At 41.1% G+C, this 17,526-nt stretch overlaps 1 protein-coding gene across 1 annotated transcript in view; it reads right to left on the bottom strand.

Annotated features, from left to right (window-relative positions):
• Positions 1–17,526, bottom strand: part of PKD1L3 (polycystin 1 like 3, transient receptor potential channel interacting) — a 65,009-nt gene that overhangs the window by 20,334 nt on the left and 27,149 nt on the right. The window contains 11 exon segments of the mRNA XM_054579234.1: positions 3,037–3,136; positions 6,432–6,666; positions 6,757–6,949; positions 7,807–7,987; positions 8,471–8,670; positions 9,000–9,196; positions 10,561–10,707; positions 13,134–13,312; positions 13,599–13,700; positions 14,722–14,952; positions 17,114–17,307. Of these exon segments, the coding sequence (XP_054435209.1) occupies positions 3,037–3,136; positions 6,432–6,666; positions 6,757–6,949; positions 7,807–7,987; positions 8,471–8,670; positions 9,000–9,196; positions 10,561–10,707; positions 13,134–13,312; positions 13,599–13,700; positions 14,722–14,952; positions 17,114–17,307 (1,959 nt within the window).

Here is a 17,526-nt window from a genome sequence, read left to right on the forward strand (position 1 = left end):
AGGGAGAGAGGACAAGATAGATCTGTTGTTCCACTTCTTTATGCATTCATTGGTTGATTCTTGTATGTGCTCTGACTGGAGGTCAAACCTGCAACCTTGGTACATCAAGATGATGCTCTAATCAACTGAGCTACCCAGCCAGGGCTCATTGCTATATATTTCAACTACAAAAACAGTAATGACCAAATCCAAAAATCTTACCCACTAATTAAAATTATCAACAACTCATTCTAAGTAATGAAACTTCAAATCCCTTCTAGGAATCTTCCTAGCCCTGCAAATCCTAACAGACTTTTCCAAGCTCCACATACACACAATACGCTGTCACTGCTTTCTCTTCCATAATCTGTATCTCCTGGGACATAAACTACTACGGAATTATCCGATATCTACATGCCAACGGAGCATTCATATTCTTCATGTCTATTTCTACACGTGGGATGAAGTGTGTATTACAAACCTTCCACCTTTACAGAGACCTGAAACATCAGAATCATGTTACTATCTACTGTAATAGTGACGGCATTTATAGGTTATGTACTACCATGAGGTCAAATATCTTTTTGAGGGACAACAAATCCTCCTTCAGCAATCTCTTACATTCAAACTAGCCTTGCCGAGAGAATCTGAGGAAGATTCTCAGTTGATAAAGTCACCCTCACCCAATTCTTTGCTGTCAGCTTCATCCTTTTATTCTCTCAGCTCTAGTAATTGTTCATCTATTGCTTCATGAAACAGGATCCAGTAATCCAACAGGAATCCCATCTGACACAGACAAAATAAATTCCATTCTACCCACACTACACAGTCAAAGGTATCCTAGGACTTTTACTCCTAATTTTAACATCATTATCATTAGTCCCCTTTTCACCTCTTAGGAGACCCAGTTAACTACAACCCAGCCAACCCCCTAAACATTTCCCCACACATCAAGCCAATATGATATTTCCTATTTACATCAAAAACAACTGTGCACAGCATTCCTACCTCTCAGCCAATGCCTGTTCTGATTACTAGTAGCAGGCTTATTAACACTAACATGAATTGGGGGACAACCAGTTGAACACCCATTTATCATCATTGGTCAACCAGCACCTATTCTGTACTTTCGTCTTATTCTTGTACTAATGCCCCTCACAGGTATTATAGAAATGACCTCTTAAAATGAAGAGTTTTTGTAGTATATTTATGACCCTGGTCTTGTAGACCAGAGAAGGGGAGTAACAAATCCCCCAAAGACTCAAGGAAGAAGCCCAAGTTCCAATGCTAGCACCCAAAGCTGAAGCTGTACTTAAACTACTCCTTGAAACACCCTATATGAAATCAATCTATGTATTATGCCAATATTGACATATTTTACAAATTCATCCATCAGTATGTACTTTGTACATTAAACTATATGCTGCATATATAACACATGAATGATATATAGTACATTATGTAGTATAATTATACATTATTTACCCAATGTATATAAGCATGTACATTAATCTATATTGTGTAATATATAACTGGTGTTCAGATATACATTTATCACATAAATATCCATAACACAATAATATAGTTGACAATGCATACCATATCATAATCATATCATACCATATCATACTGTGATATGTATGATCAATAAAGTCAAACTACTTTTAGTCAACATGCGTATTGCAGCTTAGAACCAGTTAACTACAAAGCCCTGAGAAACCAGCAGCCCTTCCACAGACCTACCCCTCTTCTCACCCCAGGCCCATCAGTCATGGGGCTTCTATATATGAGCTGCAAATGACATCCGAATTTTGCTTCAGGACCATCCTACCGAAAGTAGCCCACTCTTTCCCCTTAAATAAGACATCTTGATGGGTTAGTGACTAATCAGCCCATGCCGACACATAACTGTGGTGTCTTGCCTTTGATGGTTTTAAAAATTTGGGGTATGCTAGGATCCAGGGAGAAAAAGAGGAGGGGGAAGAGGGGAGACAGGGCGATGGGGGAAATGGAGGAGAGTGGGCGAGGTTGGGGAGAGAGGGAATGCGTTAGAATATGACATAAAACTTGGCAGTATGTTTGTGCCAAGTGCTGAGGGAATCACTGAAGAGAGAACAGATCTCCCTGAGGGAGTTGGAGAAAGTAGCTCAGAGGAAGTGACATTTGTTATTTGTTTTTAAGTATTAGCTAGAACTCTTTAGATGGACAAGGATGAGGACAAGAAAAAATGTTATTTTAGGCAGAGAGACCAGCGATTCAAGAGCATGGAGGAATGAAATGAGGACTATAAAGGAAGTTTCTAGTTAGCTTATTTTTAATTTCCGAAGGAACAGGGTGCCTCCTCCACCCTAAGAAACCAGTGACTGTTAACATAAAAGTCTGTTATGCATGCCTGTGACAGCACCACTTTTTTCCTTCTGAGAGCTAAGTCCTCTCCTGAATTCTGGAGTTTATCATTTCCATGCATTTCCTCATTACAAAAAGTCCTCTAAAGAAGGCATGCATTGTTTTGCATGACCACAATGTGTTAATGTTCCTGCAAGTTGTTTTCCTGCCCACCACTGCGCTTGTGAGGTTTATCTGTGTGGTATGAGTAGCTCTAGTCAGGCGCAGGGTAGACTCCCTTAGGCTTGGTGACTGAGTGTGAGGAATCCAGGATTACTCTGGCATTTTTAGAGAATGGCAATGCTCTTAATTGAAATGAGAAAATACAGTAAAGAAGTGGGTTTGCGGGACAGGCAAATACTTCTGTTTGGGGCATTTTTAATTTGAAACGTGTTCAGATGCAGGTGGCGAGCAGTGGGAAATGGCAGGAAGGGCTCAGGAGGGAGGAAGTGGTGGGTGAGAAGGTCTAGAATTGGGTGAGAGGGTGATCTCATCGAGGGAGGAATTCTTGCCGAGGAGCCGCAGGCCTTGGGCAGAGGAGGAGCAATCAGCTGATTAGACAAGATCCTCCAAAGGATAAATTTGTCTGAGTGAGCTTGAGCCAGGGGCTAGAATCCCACTGTTCTGATATAACCTGCTTTCGACAAATAAGCTATTAGAAGTCAAGGCTACCTGAGAGTGCCAAGATCCTCTTTGTTTGCTGCTCCTTCTCCTTGTTAAGGCAGGGCATCCTGTTCAGAATCAGTGACAAAAACACTGAGAGGAGGATCACCTAGATGGGGACATCACGGGAGAAACTGATGAGCAGATATCACAGGATCCAAGAAAGCTGAAACCATTATGCAAAGGTGAAGGTAATAATACATTTCAATTAAATTATTTGGTCACATCTTTGGAAAACTGAGAATTAAATAATTTCATAATTATTTTTGCATAATCATGGGGACCTGGAAGTGTCCCAAATGCTGAATAAAGCTAGTATTTGTATTTTTGCCTGTAGTCCTTAATCTGCCTGCCTAGGAAAGCTTCAGCTATTCAATGTTTTGTGATGGTTTGCATAAGTTGTTCAGTTACAGCTGTCTTTGGATGACCAGTAATGAGTTAGACTGGAGATGCCGCACTTTTAAAAGTTCTAAGGATGAAATCCCAGTCTTGCTAAAGAGTAAAGTGCTCCAGTCTTCAGGATAGTAAAAGACAAGGGCCATAATCTGCTCCCCTTCCCCCACCTCCTGCCCCTGGGAAGAACCTGTGCGGGCGGTTCCCTCCCAACCTCCCTGGGCTGGCCTGCCTGCAGGTGAGTCCATTCTGCTCGGGCTGGGCTTCCCTGGGGTGGGCAAAGTGGGCCAGGCCTGAGGTCCAGAGGAGGGCTTGGGATCCTTTCCGCTTCTGCTTTTGGAGTTTCACAGGTCTGAGGCAGCAATTCTGGGCCTGTCTGCTCTGCAGACTTAAAGTCGCCCTCCAGTGGACTAGGCTAGGGTGGGAAGTAGTAGGAAGTACACCAAGCCACTGGTCCAACTGAATTCTCCACTGAAGAGCTAGCACTTCATACACTCACAGTTAACGTACCGTGGTAACTGAGGTTTGACCGGGGTTGCTGGGAAACTTGCTATTTCACTAAACCATGGTAGCTGAAATTCATGCACATGAAAACACTGCAAAGCCAGGACTGGCTGTATTCAAGCACGTATCACCTAAAAATCAGGACACTCTTATACCATTATCACACCTCAGGAAATGATCAATAATTTCCCAATATAATAGCCTGTCCATATTAAAAATGTCTCATTTTATCCTCCCCGTTAATATTTTTTATGATACTGAGTTTTCAAAGGAACTAGATTTGTTATTCAGGATGATGCTACTCAAAGTGTGACCCGTGGACCAGCAGGATCAACATCACCTGGGAGCTGCCAGGAACAGAGTGTTTGGCCCCACCCCAGACCTGCTAGCCTCCATTTCAGTGTCTTTTTAAATTAATTATGCCTGGACTAGTTGAAGCCTTTCAACAGATAAATTCAATGTTTCTTTGCAACAGTGGAAAATTTTCAATTGTTTAACTATTACCACTCATATTAACTGCATGCTACTTACCCTGGATCTACTGCCTAGGTCTCTATTGCTTTATAATTTCAATATTTTTTACATATGGTTTATGTTTTATATTATTTTGGTTTACTTGACCTTCCTGGACATCAACAGTGACATCTCCTTCAATTCAACCTCTGAACTTTAGAATTTCTAAGTCACAATTTTCATTTCCTGAAAGCCTTTGTGTCTGATATATACAGTACGTTCTCACTTAACATCATCATCCTAGGTTCTCAGAAACTGTGACTTTAAGCGAGATTACCTAACAAAACCAAATTTTATTTTACCACAGGCTAATTGATAGAAACAGGAATTAAGCTCCTTCTTATGGCACAAACATTTCTGGTGACAAAAACATCACCAGACTTCTAAAATTAAATGCTGAAATAAATGTGAGCTCTACATTCAAGAATGATTAATAAAAACAAGATCATTATTTTCCAACACACTTATTCCAGTTCAGGGTAGGGGGCTGAAGCTCCCCCGGCAGCTCAGTGAGCAAGGTGAGGCCCACCCTGGACAGGACGCCCTCCCATTGCAGGGCGCGCTTGCTCCCGCACCACACTCACCTGGACTGGCGCAGCGTGCACACCTTTGGATGCGAGGGAAGCCGCAGTCCCCAGGAAAACCCCGCCCAGATGTGGGGAGGCTGAGCAAACTCCCACAGACAATAGGCCCAGACATGAATCCATTTTCATCCCTCATCCACATTATGACAAAATGGCACTGAACGACATAACATTATTCAATAATCTGCTGTAACTGAATCTCTTTAAGAGCTCCTGTTAGGTTTTGGTCTGTCTCCACCATTAGTTTTTTAAAAATCAAGATCTACCTACTCTGTGTCCCGGCCCCTCCCCGTGACCCGGGGTCTCACGCGCAGCTGCACACTGGAGTCACCTGGGAAGCGTAACATGCCGGGCCCTGACGGCCAGCTCCAGAAATTACGATTTAATTGGTCTGGGTTTGAGGCCTGGGTGCCAAGAGTTTTAAAGCTCCTCACGTAAGCATTTTTTAAGGTGCTTAAAGCAGAGGTAATCCTGCCACCAAAATCCAAAATACTGGAAACTCTACAGGACAGACAGCTGGGTTTCTTCGACAAATACAACGTGAGAAAAATGGCAAGGACAGAGAAAGAGAAAAAGGGGGTGGAACCTGTAGATTAAGTATTAAAAATGCTTAAAGGATGGAGCAACCAACTGCAACAACATGGACCTTATCTGGATTTTGATTTGAATAAAACTGTAAAATAAGCATTTATGAGACAACTGGAAAAACCTGAACACTGGATTTTTAAAAAATCTTGGTAAAATACACATAACAAATAACCTGCTATCTAAACCTTTTAAAAATGTAGTTTAGCAGTGGTAAGTACATTCATATTGTTGTGTGGATATTAAGAAATTATTGCTAATTTATTTAGATGTGATAATGGTTTTATATTCATGTTTTCAAAAAAGTGTCATCTTTTAGAAATATACAAATACTTACAAATAAAATGCTAAGTCTGTTTTTTTTCCCCCTCAAAATAGATAAAACAAGATTGGCTATAAATTGGTAATTGTTGAAACTAGGTAATACAACTTCAGGATTTACTATACTATTCTCTACACACTTTTCTGTGAGTTTGACATTTTCTTTAATTAAAAGTTTTTAAAAAGTAAGTTTTATGTTGCTTTTTTTCCAAAGTAGTTTGTTTTGAGTTGATTTTTTTTTTTACTTGTCCCCCTTAACTACCCAATCTTTTTCTGCTGTATTTCCACTAGTCTATCAGTTCTTGTTAGTTTTTCTGGGACTACTTCACACGTATTCTGTACAAATTTCACCCTTCCTGTTTCTCTTTGGGGGAGCTTTATTTTTTTGGTCAAATTGTCAGAACCATTAGGCACCTTAGACCAATACCCACGGACCTCAGTGTCCCAAGCTACCTGCAACTATAAGCCTTCCTCGCACGCCGGCGGGATGCGTTGCTCACATACCTTGATTGGCTGGATGATGAAGACGTTTTGAAGCATGGATAAGATCATTGAAATAACCCAGCTGGTGGCTTGCTCTTTGTTCAGTTCCAGGCTATAAAGTGCTGTAAAAAAGGCTGCAGCCAAGCTAGTGACCCCCAGAAGGAGCCAGCAGACATAAGTCAACCATCTGGGGAGGCCATCAGAGGTGAACTGCCTCCCTTCTTCTGAGCGCAGGATGGGGAAACTAGTTGCCTCCCTGAAGAACAGAAGTCAAATAATCTCATAACCAACAGCTGACAGAGAGGCGTAGCAGACGGGAGAAAGGAGGCCAGGTGTGGTGCATTACCTGCATGGCCCTTGCTCTGTGGGAAGAACATGTGTTTCCAAGAGTTCCTGGAGTGCGTGCAGGTGGCTGGCTGCATCTAGGAAGTCACAGGGCTGGTCAGCCTGGGTGGGACCCAACGTGCTTAGGTGAGACTGCAGTCTCTGCAGGACTCGGAGCAGGTAGCAGCAGAAATGATGGTGGTTTTCGGGAACCACTGCAAATGTATTCCAGGTTGACACTTATTAAAAAGTGGAAGATTTCTATAACTAGTAATAACAGGTAGAGATAAGCAATTCATTAATTGTTAATGAGGTTACATTTCTCAGTCAATGGAGATTGGACCCAACACGCACAATATTATTGTCTTCTTTGAGTACACTGGTCAATCTCTAACAACTTGCATAATTCTATGCTTTGATGTAGAGACTTTTAAAACCTGATTGAGCATTTTCACTAGAACTGCAGTACATGTGACCTACACTAGGTAAGTGCTGAGGAAGCGCAAATTGTATCTGAGAATCCACAAATTGCATAATCTCACCATTCCACAGAAGAAAAAGAGTGACAAGTTTCAACTGTCTTCAACAAAGCAGATGACATATGGGAGTCATTTTTGTGGATTTTTTAAAAAAAGATTTTATTTATTTATTTTGTAGAGAGAGGGGAAGGGAAGAGAGAAAGAGAAACACCAATGTGAGAAACATCATCATCATCGGTTGCCTCTCACACGCCCCCAACTAGGGACCTGGCCCACAACCCAGGCATGTGTCCTGACCAGGAACTGAACGTGTGACCTTTCAGTTCGCAGGCCAGCCAACCCCCTGAGCCACACCAGCCAGGGCTGTGGATTTTTCATTAATCCTTTATTTTGTTTCATCAGATATATTGTCTCAGAGGCCATCAGAGGTATCAAAGTATCAGCTCTCTATTAAAAGCTCGAGGAAATTACAATGAGGAGAAGGTTGTATCGTGTTTCTTGGTTATCCCAACAGACAAGAATGAGTACTAAAGAGATGTGCAAGGGAGTGGGAGGCAGAGGAAAGCTTAGTCACTAACTCCTGCTGAACTTACTGTTTGCCCGGTAGGGTCCTGCCTGCTGGTGGCAGTCCCGACCCCCTAGGTGAGCATACATGAGGCTGGATAAAAGTGTGACCAGCTGGTTCACGTTGTAAGAGCTCCATGAAGACTGTTCACACCCTGCGAGTAGGTGCGTATTTCTCCTAAGAAGAAATCCCACAGTTTCCTTCAATTCCTGCATGTAAAACCAAGATGAGAAGTCAGCCAGTTTTAAACTAACCCAGGAATGTTAGCAATAATATTGCTATTGATGGCAATAGGCTGTATCTTTACTCAGAGGAGCATTTTCTTAGTGTGAAGAACCTCAATTTTTCATTTTGTTTCTATTTTTTAAAAAAGAAGTCACCTCCCAGTAGTTTCGAAACTAATGTTATAAGAGAATATAGAATGAAAGAAGGGAAGGTTTGATCAAACATCCATAGCTAAAACTACTCTAGAGAAGTGCATTCTGCACTGACATTAATCCTTAGAGTACTTCATAATCAGGAGGAAGATTAGATGCACGATGGGTCACAGATCAGGGGACAGGAGGCAGGGAAAAGCTGGCAAGGTGAGTAAAACTGGACAGCCTTCCAGCAGATCCAACTTCACTGGTCTTTTCTACGACATGGGGAAAGGAAGCAGGCGGTTTACCTGTAAAATTTCATACGAGACTTACCTCAACTACCTCTGAGACAGAGAGAGGCTTGAAAGAAGCATCGGAGAGGCAGGAAGCCTGGATGGGGGGAAAGAGGGGCCGAGGTTCCTGTGGTTGAATCGATGGGAAGAGCCGCCCAATTGCAAGGTTGATTGGGAAAAGGATGACAGCAGTTTGGACGCTGATAAGCAGTTCGGACCAGGTCACAGCAAACAGACCCACTGAAAGAAAAGCATTACATCAACCTCTTCCTCAACAGCTGAACGTCATTCCTCTTCCAGGTTTAAGTATTTATTTAGCAATTCAACTACGATTACCTAAAGACAGAGAGTTATCACAGCAGTAAAGTTCCTGATGTGCTTCTAAGGCTGCTTCATTTGTTAATGAATGAGGACAGTGAAAAAGTTTGTTAAGAGTATTCTAATGTTAGGTCAGCAGAGGAAAAAAAAAAAACGAAGGCACATCATGATACTGTTTCTAACCTAAAAGTAAGGAGAGTGGGATACAGTAAAAGAATTGCATGCCACAAGCGACGCAGCAGGGCCCATACCTTGCTCATCTCTCTGGGCAGTGGGGCTGTTTATCTTCCAGAACATCACATTGATGACCATGTTGCACAGCAGAAGGGCCATGCAGCAAGTGAGCCGCTGGACCCTCGTAAACTGGTTCCAGGGATGTCGAGTTGCGATTGAGAGCCACAGATAATCCTGGGTGAACTTTTCTACAATCATGGAAGAAAACAGGTGTCTAAAAAGATAAGTTAGAAGAGGATAGACATGAGATTTCATTCTGAAAGTGTCCTGGACTAGGGTGTGGCTTGCCTGGCAACAAGCAGCATAGCAACAACTCTGTCCCTACCCAACACCTCTGTGAAGATGTTTTCACATTACATGATAAATAAATACAATCTTAAAAAAAAATACTAGTCATAAATGAGTGTGGAGATAGAGATTAAGATTTAACAATAAGCCCTGTCTGGTGTGGCTCAGTGGATTGAGCGCTGGCCTGTGAACCAAAGGGTCACTGGTTCAATTCCCAGTCAGGGCACATGCCTGGATTGCAGGCCAGGTCCCCAGCAGGGGATGCACGAGAGGCAACCACACAGTGATGGTTCCCTCGCTTTCTCCCTCCATCCCTCTCTGTCCATAAATAAATAAAAGATTACACAATAAAACCACTGAAAATGAATATACCACTTAAAATTCCTTGTCACATAAAAAAAATCTAATGCCAAAAAAGGCATTTGACACAATCAATAATTCAGTCCAGAAGAAATGAATTTTATGGGATAGTCTGACAGACTTTAAAATAAGTTATTTCAGGTTGCCCAAAGATACAAGTAAAAAAATAATATTCACTTAAGGAGAATACAAAATTATGAAAAAACAGAACTAAAATAAATTAGAAATCTTGAAACTTTAAAATATGGCCATTAGAACAAAAAATTTATGATATATGAATATTATTGAAGGCAAAATTGGTGAACTGAAATGTAGTAATAAAGAATTGAGCCAGAATACAGCAGAGAGACAAAAGAAAATAAATACTCAAGAGTAGTTTAAAAACACAAAGGATAGTTTGAGGCTCTAAATACAGTAAGAGAATGTCAGATGAGCAATATTTTCAGAAGTGACATCTGAGAATTTTTCAGAATTGAAGACATTGTTTGGTATATTATAAGTACATTGTATGTTATGTGTACTTTACCACAATAAAAACATTTTTTAAAAAGTACCTTCTGAGCACCAAACAAGATAAAAAAATAAATCTATAGTAAAAAGAATTATGGTAAAATCTGAGCCCTGGCTGGTGTGGCTCAGTGGATTTGAGTGCCAGCCTGTGAATTAAAAGGTCACCGGTTCGATTCCCAGTCAGGGCACCTGCCAGGGTTGTGGGTTCAGTCCCTAGTCAGGGCATGTATGGGAAACTGATTGTTATTTCTTTCTCACATTGATGTTTTTCTCCCCTTCTTCCTACCTTCCCCTCTCTCTAAAAATAAAATCTTTTAAAAAATATCTTATTAAACAATAAAAATAAATTATACAGTCTGAAGGAAAGAATAACGAAAGAGCCTCAGAGACTCGTAAAACGCCATCATTTCCCAACAATACCTAAAGGAAGAAAGCTCCTTCTTCGAGGCTGGTATGAAGACCCGGTCACGCTCACAGTCTCCAAGGTCCACGGCCAACCAACAATTGCATAGAAAATGCCATTTCCTGTTACTCGCCATATCGCTGACAGTCACCTGATTTACATACCTATAATAAAATGAAGATAATGTTGCAATAAGAGGTAATCTTATGGAAACAACCTAAATGTCCACTGATGAATAAATATGTTAAAAAATATGGTGTGTACGCACACATGCACACACACATACACACGCACAGAGTAATTATTCAGGCATAAAAAAGAATGAAACTTTCCCTTTGTAACAACAGGGATGGACCTTGAGGGAATTATGATAAATGAAATGAGTCAGAAAGAGAAAGACAAATACCGTATGATTTCACTTACATGTGGACCCTAAAAAAACAATCAGTCAACCAAACAAACAAAAACCCAAGCTCATAGATACAGAGAATACACTGGTGGTTGTCTGAGGCAGGGGTGGCAGGGAGTGGGGGTGGGCTGGGGAAATACGTGAAGGGCGTCAAAAGACAGAAACTTCCTGTTATAAAACAAGTAAGTCATGGGGAGATAGTGTACAGCATGGCAACTATAGTTATTAACATTGTGCTGCATATTCGAAAGCTGTTGAGAGAGGAGATTTAAAATTTCTCAGCACAAGGAAAAAATTCTGTAACTGTGTGGTAACAGATGTTAACTAGACTTATTGTGGTGATCATTTTGCAAAATATACAAATACCGAATCATTATGTTGTACACCTGAAGCTAATACGTTGTATGTCAATTATATCTAAATAAAAATAAATTACATTATTTAAAAAAACATAAATTTGTAGTGTCAGTGAATGTCCAAACAAATGGCTTCTGTTTCATTGCAAGGCAGGAACTAAAGAAAGCGATGAGAGTGGATCCCATTTTTCCCTTCCCCGCCTCCAAGGGAGTTCATGTGCCAAACAGCAGAACGCAGACTTCTATAACCTATGAACAGTCTAGTGTGTGCATATATTCTTTAAGTTTCCTGGTTCCATATGTGACAGTGCTCTGCCACCTCCAAAAGCATCCCATCTTCCTCTATCTTATAAAATAAGAGGCGCACCCCTGGCCCCAGGTGACCGCTGATCTGCTCTCTGTCTCTGTAGAGGAGTCTGCCTTTTAAAAGACTTTCATATATGTGGATTCACACATTATGCATCTTGTGGATGGCTTTCACCCGGCACATTTTTGGGAATTCACCCATGGGGTGTGTGTGTGTGTGTGTGTGTGTGTGTGTTGGCAGACTGTTCCTTTTATCGGTGAGTAATATTCCACTGAATGAATATACTAACATTTGTTTATTTATTCACCTGATGGACATTTGTATTGTTTTCAGTTTTTGGCTAACAATAAAATTGCTATGAAAATGTGTGTGTAAGTCTTGAGTGGACAGAGTTTTTCACTTATCTGAGTGAATTCCTAGCAGCTAAATGTCTGGGTCATATGGTAAATGTATGTTTAACTTGGTAAGAAACTGGCAAACTGCCCTCCAGTGCGGCTGCACCATCTCACACTCCCAGCAGCGGTGTGTGAGCACACTCACTGCTCCCCATCCGCACCCAAACTTGGTTTAGCCAGACTTTTCAGACATGCTAGTGGCTGTTAAGTGCTATATCACTGTGGTTTTAATTTGCATTTCCTGATGACTAATGAAGTTGAGCCTCTTTTTAAGTGCTTATTATACATTATTCACCTTTATAAATGAAACTGGCATGACAATGTACAAACTGTTCAGTAGATACTTGGTCAGAATGGAGTCAGCAAGCACATTATAAGGCTCTCCTGGCCTCGTGGTTGGTATATGTAGCCCAGCAGGGAAAGTCTCATTTTAGGCAGGAGGCTGTGTACTCCTCAGAGGGGGCCATCTTCAGCACCCGATTGCTCTGAGTACCTGAGCCTTGGATCTTTGACTTCATTCCCTTCTTTTTCCCTAACCCCAACCTTAATTCATTTTCTCATCTACTTTCTCCACTTACCTCTCCTAATTCTCAGAGCACTGCTGAAGGAAGATGCAGAATCATCTGGACCCAGCACATGTCAGAATTACGTACTTGACACTAAACATTTCTCTCTCTCACTCCCTAGACACATTCTACATCATCATTCCGCTTTTCCTCTCTCCTGAAGCTCTTAGTTTTGACCCAAGGTACAGTATTCAGGATAGAGTTGTTTATTAAATTTACCCTTTAAATATATTTTCTCAATTTAGAGATATTTTTAATTTGTGGTACTTTGGGACAATATTTCATTGTTATTACTTGTTTACAGTATGATTAACATTTAATGAAAATAGAAGAAAAATAAAACATCTACTATTCCACCATCCACAAAAAGAATCATACTGTTAACTTTCCATATTGATTTCCAGGGTTTTTTCTTTATAGATAGCTTTGAAATTTATTTCATTTGTTACTATTTGGCTCGAAGCATTATTGTTATTTATTGCGATGACATGCTGGGCTTGCCCCGAATGCTCACTCCACAGAGAAGAAAAACAAGCCAGCACGACTCATGTCCTTACCAACCAGGGCTGGCACCCGAATTGTCATGCCAGAGCCGAAGGCTGTGCAGCTCCCCTAGAGAGGACGGAGTGCTCAGGAGGAAGACATCCAGTGCCCCTCGTTCAAAGACTGCCTTCTGGGTGTCACAAAGGTGATGGGGCTCACTCCGCCCCTCTGATCCATAAAGGGTGATAACCACCTAAAACGCGACACAGAAAGATAAAATCCAGGAAGTTCTAACATGATTATGTGGTTCTTTGGGGTTTGTCTCTAAGGAGAAAGAGGAAGACAGAGAAACTGTACTGAGATTGAGTCTTTGGGATCCTAGACAAGTATCCAGGGTTCTTCACGTTTACAGTTTAGAACTAGAAAATGCCCCTCTGAGACCCTTTGTAAATGATAAGACACTGGACATCACCAAATCAGAGTGTATCCCCTGTGGCGGAAGACACAGAGCAATGGATGAAGAACTCTTATTTCTTTACCTTAGCTGTTGTAGAGGCCCTTCTTCGATATCCAGTGGAGACCTGAACAAGATAGTGAAATTGAGAGCTGGGGTCATTATCAGCCAGGACAGTGATCTTCACCTGCAGGGAAAGCAGAACCAAGAAAATTGGCCGACCTTTTCTTAGTTCAGTTGAGTGGCTTTCTCCAGCCTAGAAACAGGAGGGTGCATTGCTGCAGATTTGGCCGCTGCATGGGAAGCAAAGGTGAGGTGTGGGCAGACGGTAAACAGAGCGGCAGACCTAAGAGAAGTGATAAGGTGGGAGATGAGGGAGGGCTAGAAGCCAAGGGTTTATGCCTCTAAAATGAAAGTCACAGGATCAGTCAGGTCTTGGGCCTCCAACTCTTCCTACTTCCCTCTCGCCCAGGTAGCTAACACATAAAACATCCAGTTAAACTTGAATTTCAGAAAAACATTGAATAATTTGGTGGCACAGTTATAATAAAAATGCATTCACTATTTATTTGAAACTAAAATTTAATTGGATGTCCTGTATTATTTGTTTTTTCTGACCACCATTTATCCCCCCGTATCCTCTTCCACCTCCACTACCCGCCAAGCATCTTGTTTCTTATTTCCTAAAACTGGCAATCCTATACCCATGACAGCAAAGAAACTGAATGTGTTGTGTAGTCTACATTTCAAGTATAAGAAAACACAAGAACTAGAAAGAAATAGAAAAGAAATTAAGGACAGGTAGTCACCAAAATATTTTTTTGTTTCAAAAATAGATTTCTTACAGGTTTTTAATATATTGCAATTACATTAAATATTTGACTTACAAATAAATTTCATGTCCAATGTATACAGTGAGATAAACTTGCATTTGGTTACAGTTAAATTCTCTAGGTGTGTTCTTATGGCCTATTCGTAAATGAATCGTATGAAAATTCAACTTTGGCTAAAAGAAAAAAAGGAGATAGAGAGTTAAGTTCCTAGGCTTTGAGAGAGTACATAAAAAGAGAAATTATAGAAAAGTTGCACCTGAATTTCTACACTGTCTAGAATGGTGTGACCTGCCTCTTCTGAACAAGGTATTTTTTTCCATCTTGTTCTACACACTCAAGACACTGGCAAAACTTTTGGAATCAAAGACTCATCACCTTCTGCATATCTGCCCGATCCTTTCTCCAAGCCCACACAAACAGGAGCGTATAGAATCCCAGAAGGCTGGCCAGCAGTGACACCCCAACAGGGTTGTTGGTCACACGCAGGAATAGCTTAACCGTGTCTTCAACATTCACTGTCCGGGGCACAATGAAGAAGTCGCTGCCAAAGTAGGTCAGGTGGTTACAGAGACACTGTGTCCTCAAAACTGTGCTCCGTGGCCCAACCTGTAATTAGAATCAAGACAGTGATGCCAATGGAACAGAGTGCTAAGGAAGGGACAGACATAAAACACAGACGCAGGCAATTTAGAGAGGGAAAAGAACGCCTGGGTCACTTGTTCACTGCTGGTGATAGTGTGAACTGGCGCAACCCATGTGCAGAGCAGCTTGGCAACATCTAGCAAAGCTGAAGAAGCACAAACCCTTGGAATCCTGCAAGCCCAGCTCTGCAGGTGTATCCCAGGGGATAAAGCCGCACAGTGCACAGGGAGACGTGAAAAAGAGTGCTTCTGTCAGCACCGCTTACAACTACAAAAAACCAGAAACAACCTATATGTCTAGTAACAGCAGAATATATAAACAAATGTGTAAGTAGGGGCAAAATGACTGAATGCTATACAGCCATTAAAATGGATATAAACATGGATAAATGTTGAGTGAAAAAGAACCAAGTTAAAGAACAATATGTATAGTTTGTGCTATTTACACAAAGACCAAAATCACACTTAATTATCTACTTTTTTTGGTCTCCTCACTGGACTGTCAGCTTACGAGGACACTATCTTGTCCACCACTGTATCTGTAGTTCCTAGCCTTGGGCCCAGCCTGCAGAAGATGCTCAATAAACGTTTGCTGGAAGAATAAATACATGCAACAAATTCAAATTCAGACAGTGGTTATTACCCTTTGTGGGAAGAAGGAAATGAAATTGGCGAAGGATACACAGAGAACTTAGATTAGTCTTGAGTGTTTTATTATTTTTAAAAAGCTAAATTAGATAAAAATACTAATTTGTGATAAAGCTGTGGTGTGTTTATGGTTTTATTATATTATTCCCTATAACTTTCTGTATCTTGTAACATTTCTTCATAAAAATTTTTTTTAAATGTCACTAGGCAAACAAATGGAAGGTACCAATTCCATGTTTGATTTTGCACATGAAAAGTCTAAAATAGTGGCACTATGACTTCTTTGCTGGGCACAAGGTTAAGTTCTGGTTGCCCAATCTGTATTCTATTCTGCCCTTGGAGGGACTTGCATCCCGTTCCCTGCAGCTCTCTTCCTTTCAGAGTCAAACACTGCCCAGGGCTTCACGGAGGCAGGAAATATGCTGAGGCCTTTTGCAATCAGTGGGTCATTGCTGTGCCCGGAGAAAAGCTCTCAAGTCTTGCTATTCAAAGTATGGTTTCCTGACCAGATGCACTGACATCACCTGGAGCATGTTAGAAAGGCCAAATCTCAGCCCTGATTTTAAAAAGTTTCCTGTTTGAGGATTTGCTTGAGAAGCATGGCCCCAGATCATCCAAAAATCACTGTCTGAGTCCTTGAATGGTGCAGGTGCCTTCCAGAGAATCCTCTTTCCTTCTATTCCAATCTGGGTGACACTTTCTCAGGAGGTTTAAGAACAGCCTCATGATTTCTAGAACCTTGAGCCACATTATTTATGCAACTGAACAAGGATTTAAATCAGACAGGATCTCAAATCACTAATGTGAAAATTTACAGTGCCATTTTAAAGTGGGCAGGCACCTGGAAGTAGGCAATAATTACAAAAGTGACAATCTGTCCCAACCTGGCCTGGGATGTACAAACATCACTAGCCTTTTTTTTTTTTTTTTTAAGATTTTATTTATTTTTAAAGAGAGGAGAAGGGAGGGAGAAAGAAAGGGAGATAAACATAGACGTGGGAGAGAAACATTGTTTGGTGGCCTCTCACATGCCTCCAAGTGGGGATCTGACCTGCAACCCAGGCATGTGCCCTGACTGGGGATCCAACAACCATCTGCCTTTTGATTCACAGGCTGGTGCTCAATCCACTGAGCTACACCAGCCAAGTACAAAAAATTCTTTTATTTAGCAGGACATTTATTTCATTTTACCCACAACATATTTAATACTTGAAGAATTTAACAGCTTCCATATGTTGCTTTTCTTATCTTATTTTGTCACATTCACCCTGAACTAATGTTTGAGAAAGAAATTAATACATAAAGCACAAGCTTGCTGCAAAGATTCACTCTGGCCCAGCCCACTCCACAAGCCCTCTTCTTCCCCAGGCTGATTTACTTCCCTTCTACAATGTCGAAGGGACTCAAGATCACAGACTGCACCACGTTTCATGCTGGCTAAGGTAGAAGAGAGGGAAAGGAGTGGCTCAGCTTCTTACCTGACATCCGCTGCTCTTCCATGTGCTGTTGTGGCTGTCCCAAAAATAGCACTGAGTGACAGCAGTTATGACGGAGAACAGGATGGGCGCCTGCTGAGCACCATCCTTGCTTTTATTCAACGCAGCTGTTATGTGGTAGATGCCGACCCCATACTGCAAACTCTCTGGAGTCAGCACCCATGTATATTCCTCATCTGAGAACAAAGCAGATTGCTTACTTGCATTGCACATGGGAGAAAAATACCATTAGACCCTTTCTTCTGAAGAGCCTGTTTTTACTTTAATAAACAGTTATTTAATAAATTATTTAGTAAAATAATTATTTTACTTTATAAAGTAATAACCCTAGAGTCACAAATGATTTTTAAAAATAATGATCAGTGATAGAATTCAGGACTTTGGATTATTCCTGT

Source organism: Pteronotus mesoamericanus, unplaced genomic scaffold, assembly GCF_021234165.1.
Source record: "Pteronotus mesoamericanus isolate MK-2021 breed Mesoamerican mustached bat unplaced genomic scaffold, CSHL_Meso_final contig_52, whole genome shotgun sequence".
In the NCBI taxonomy this organism is placed as follows: domain Eukaryota; kingdom Metazoa; phylum Chordata; class Mammalia; order Chiroptera; family Mormoopidae; genus Pteronotus; species Pteronotus mesoamericanus.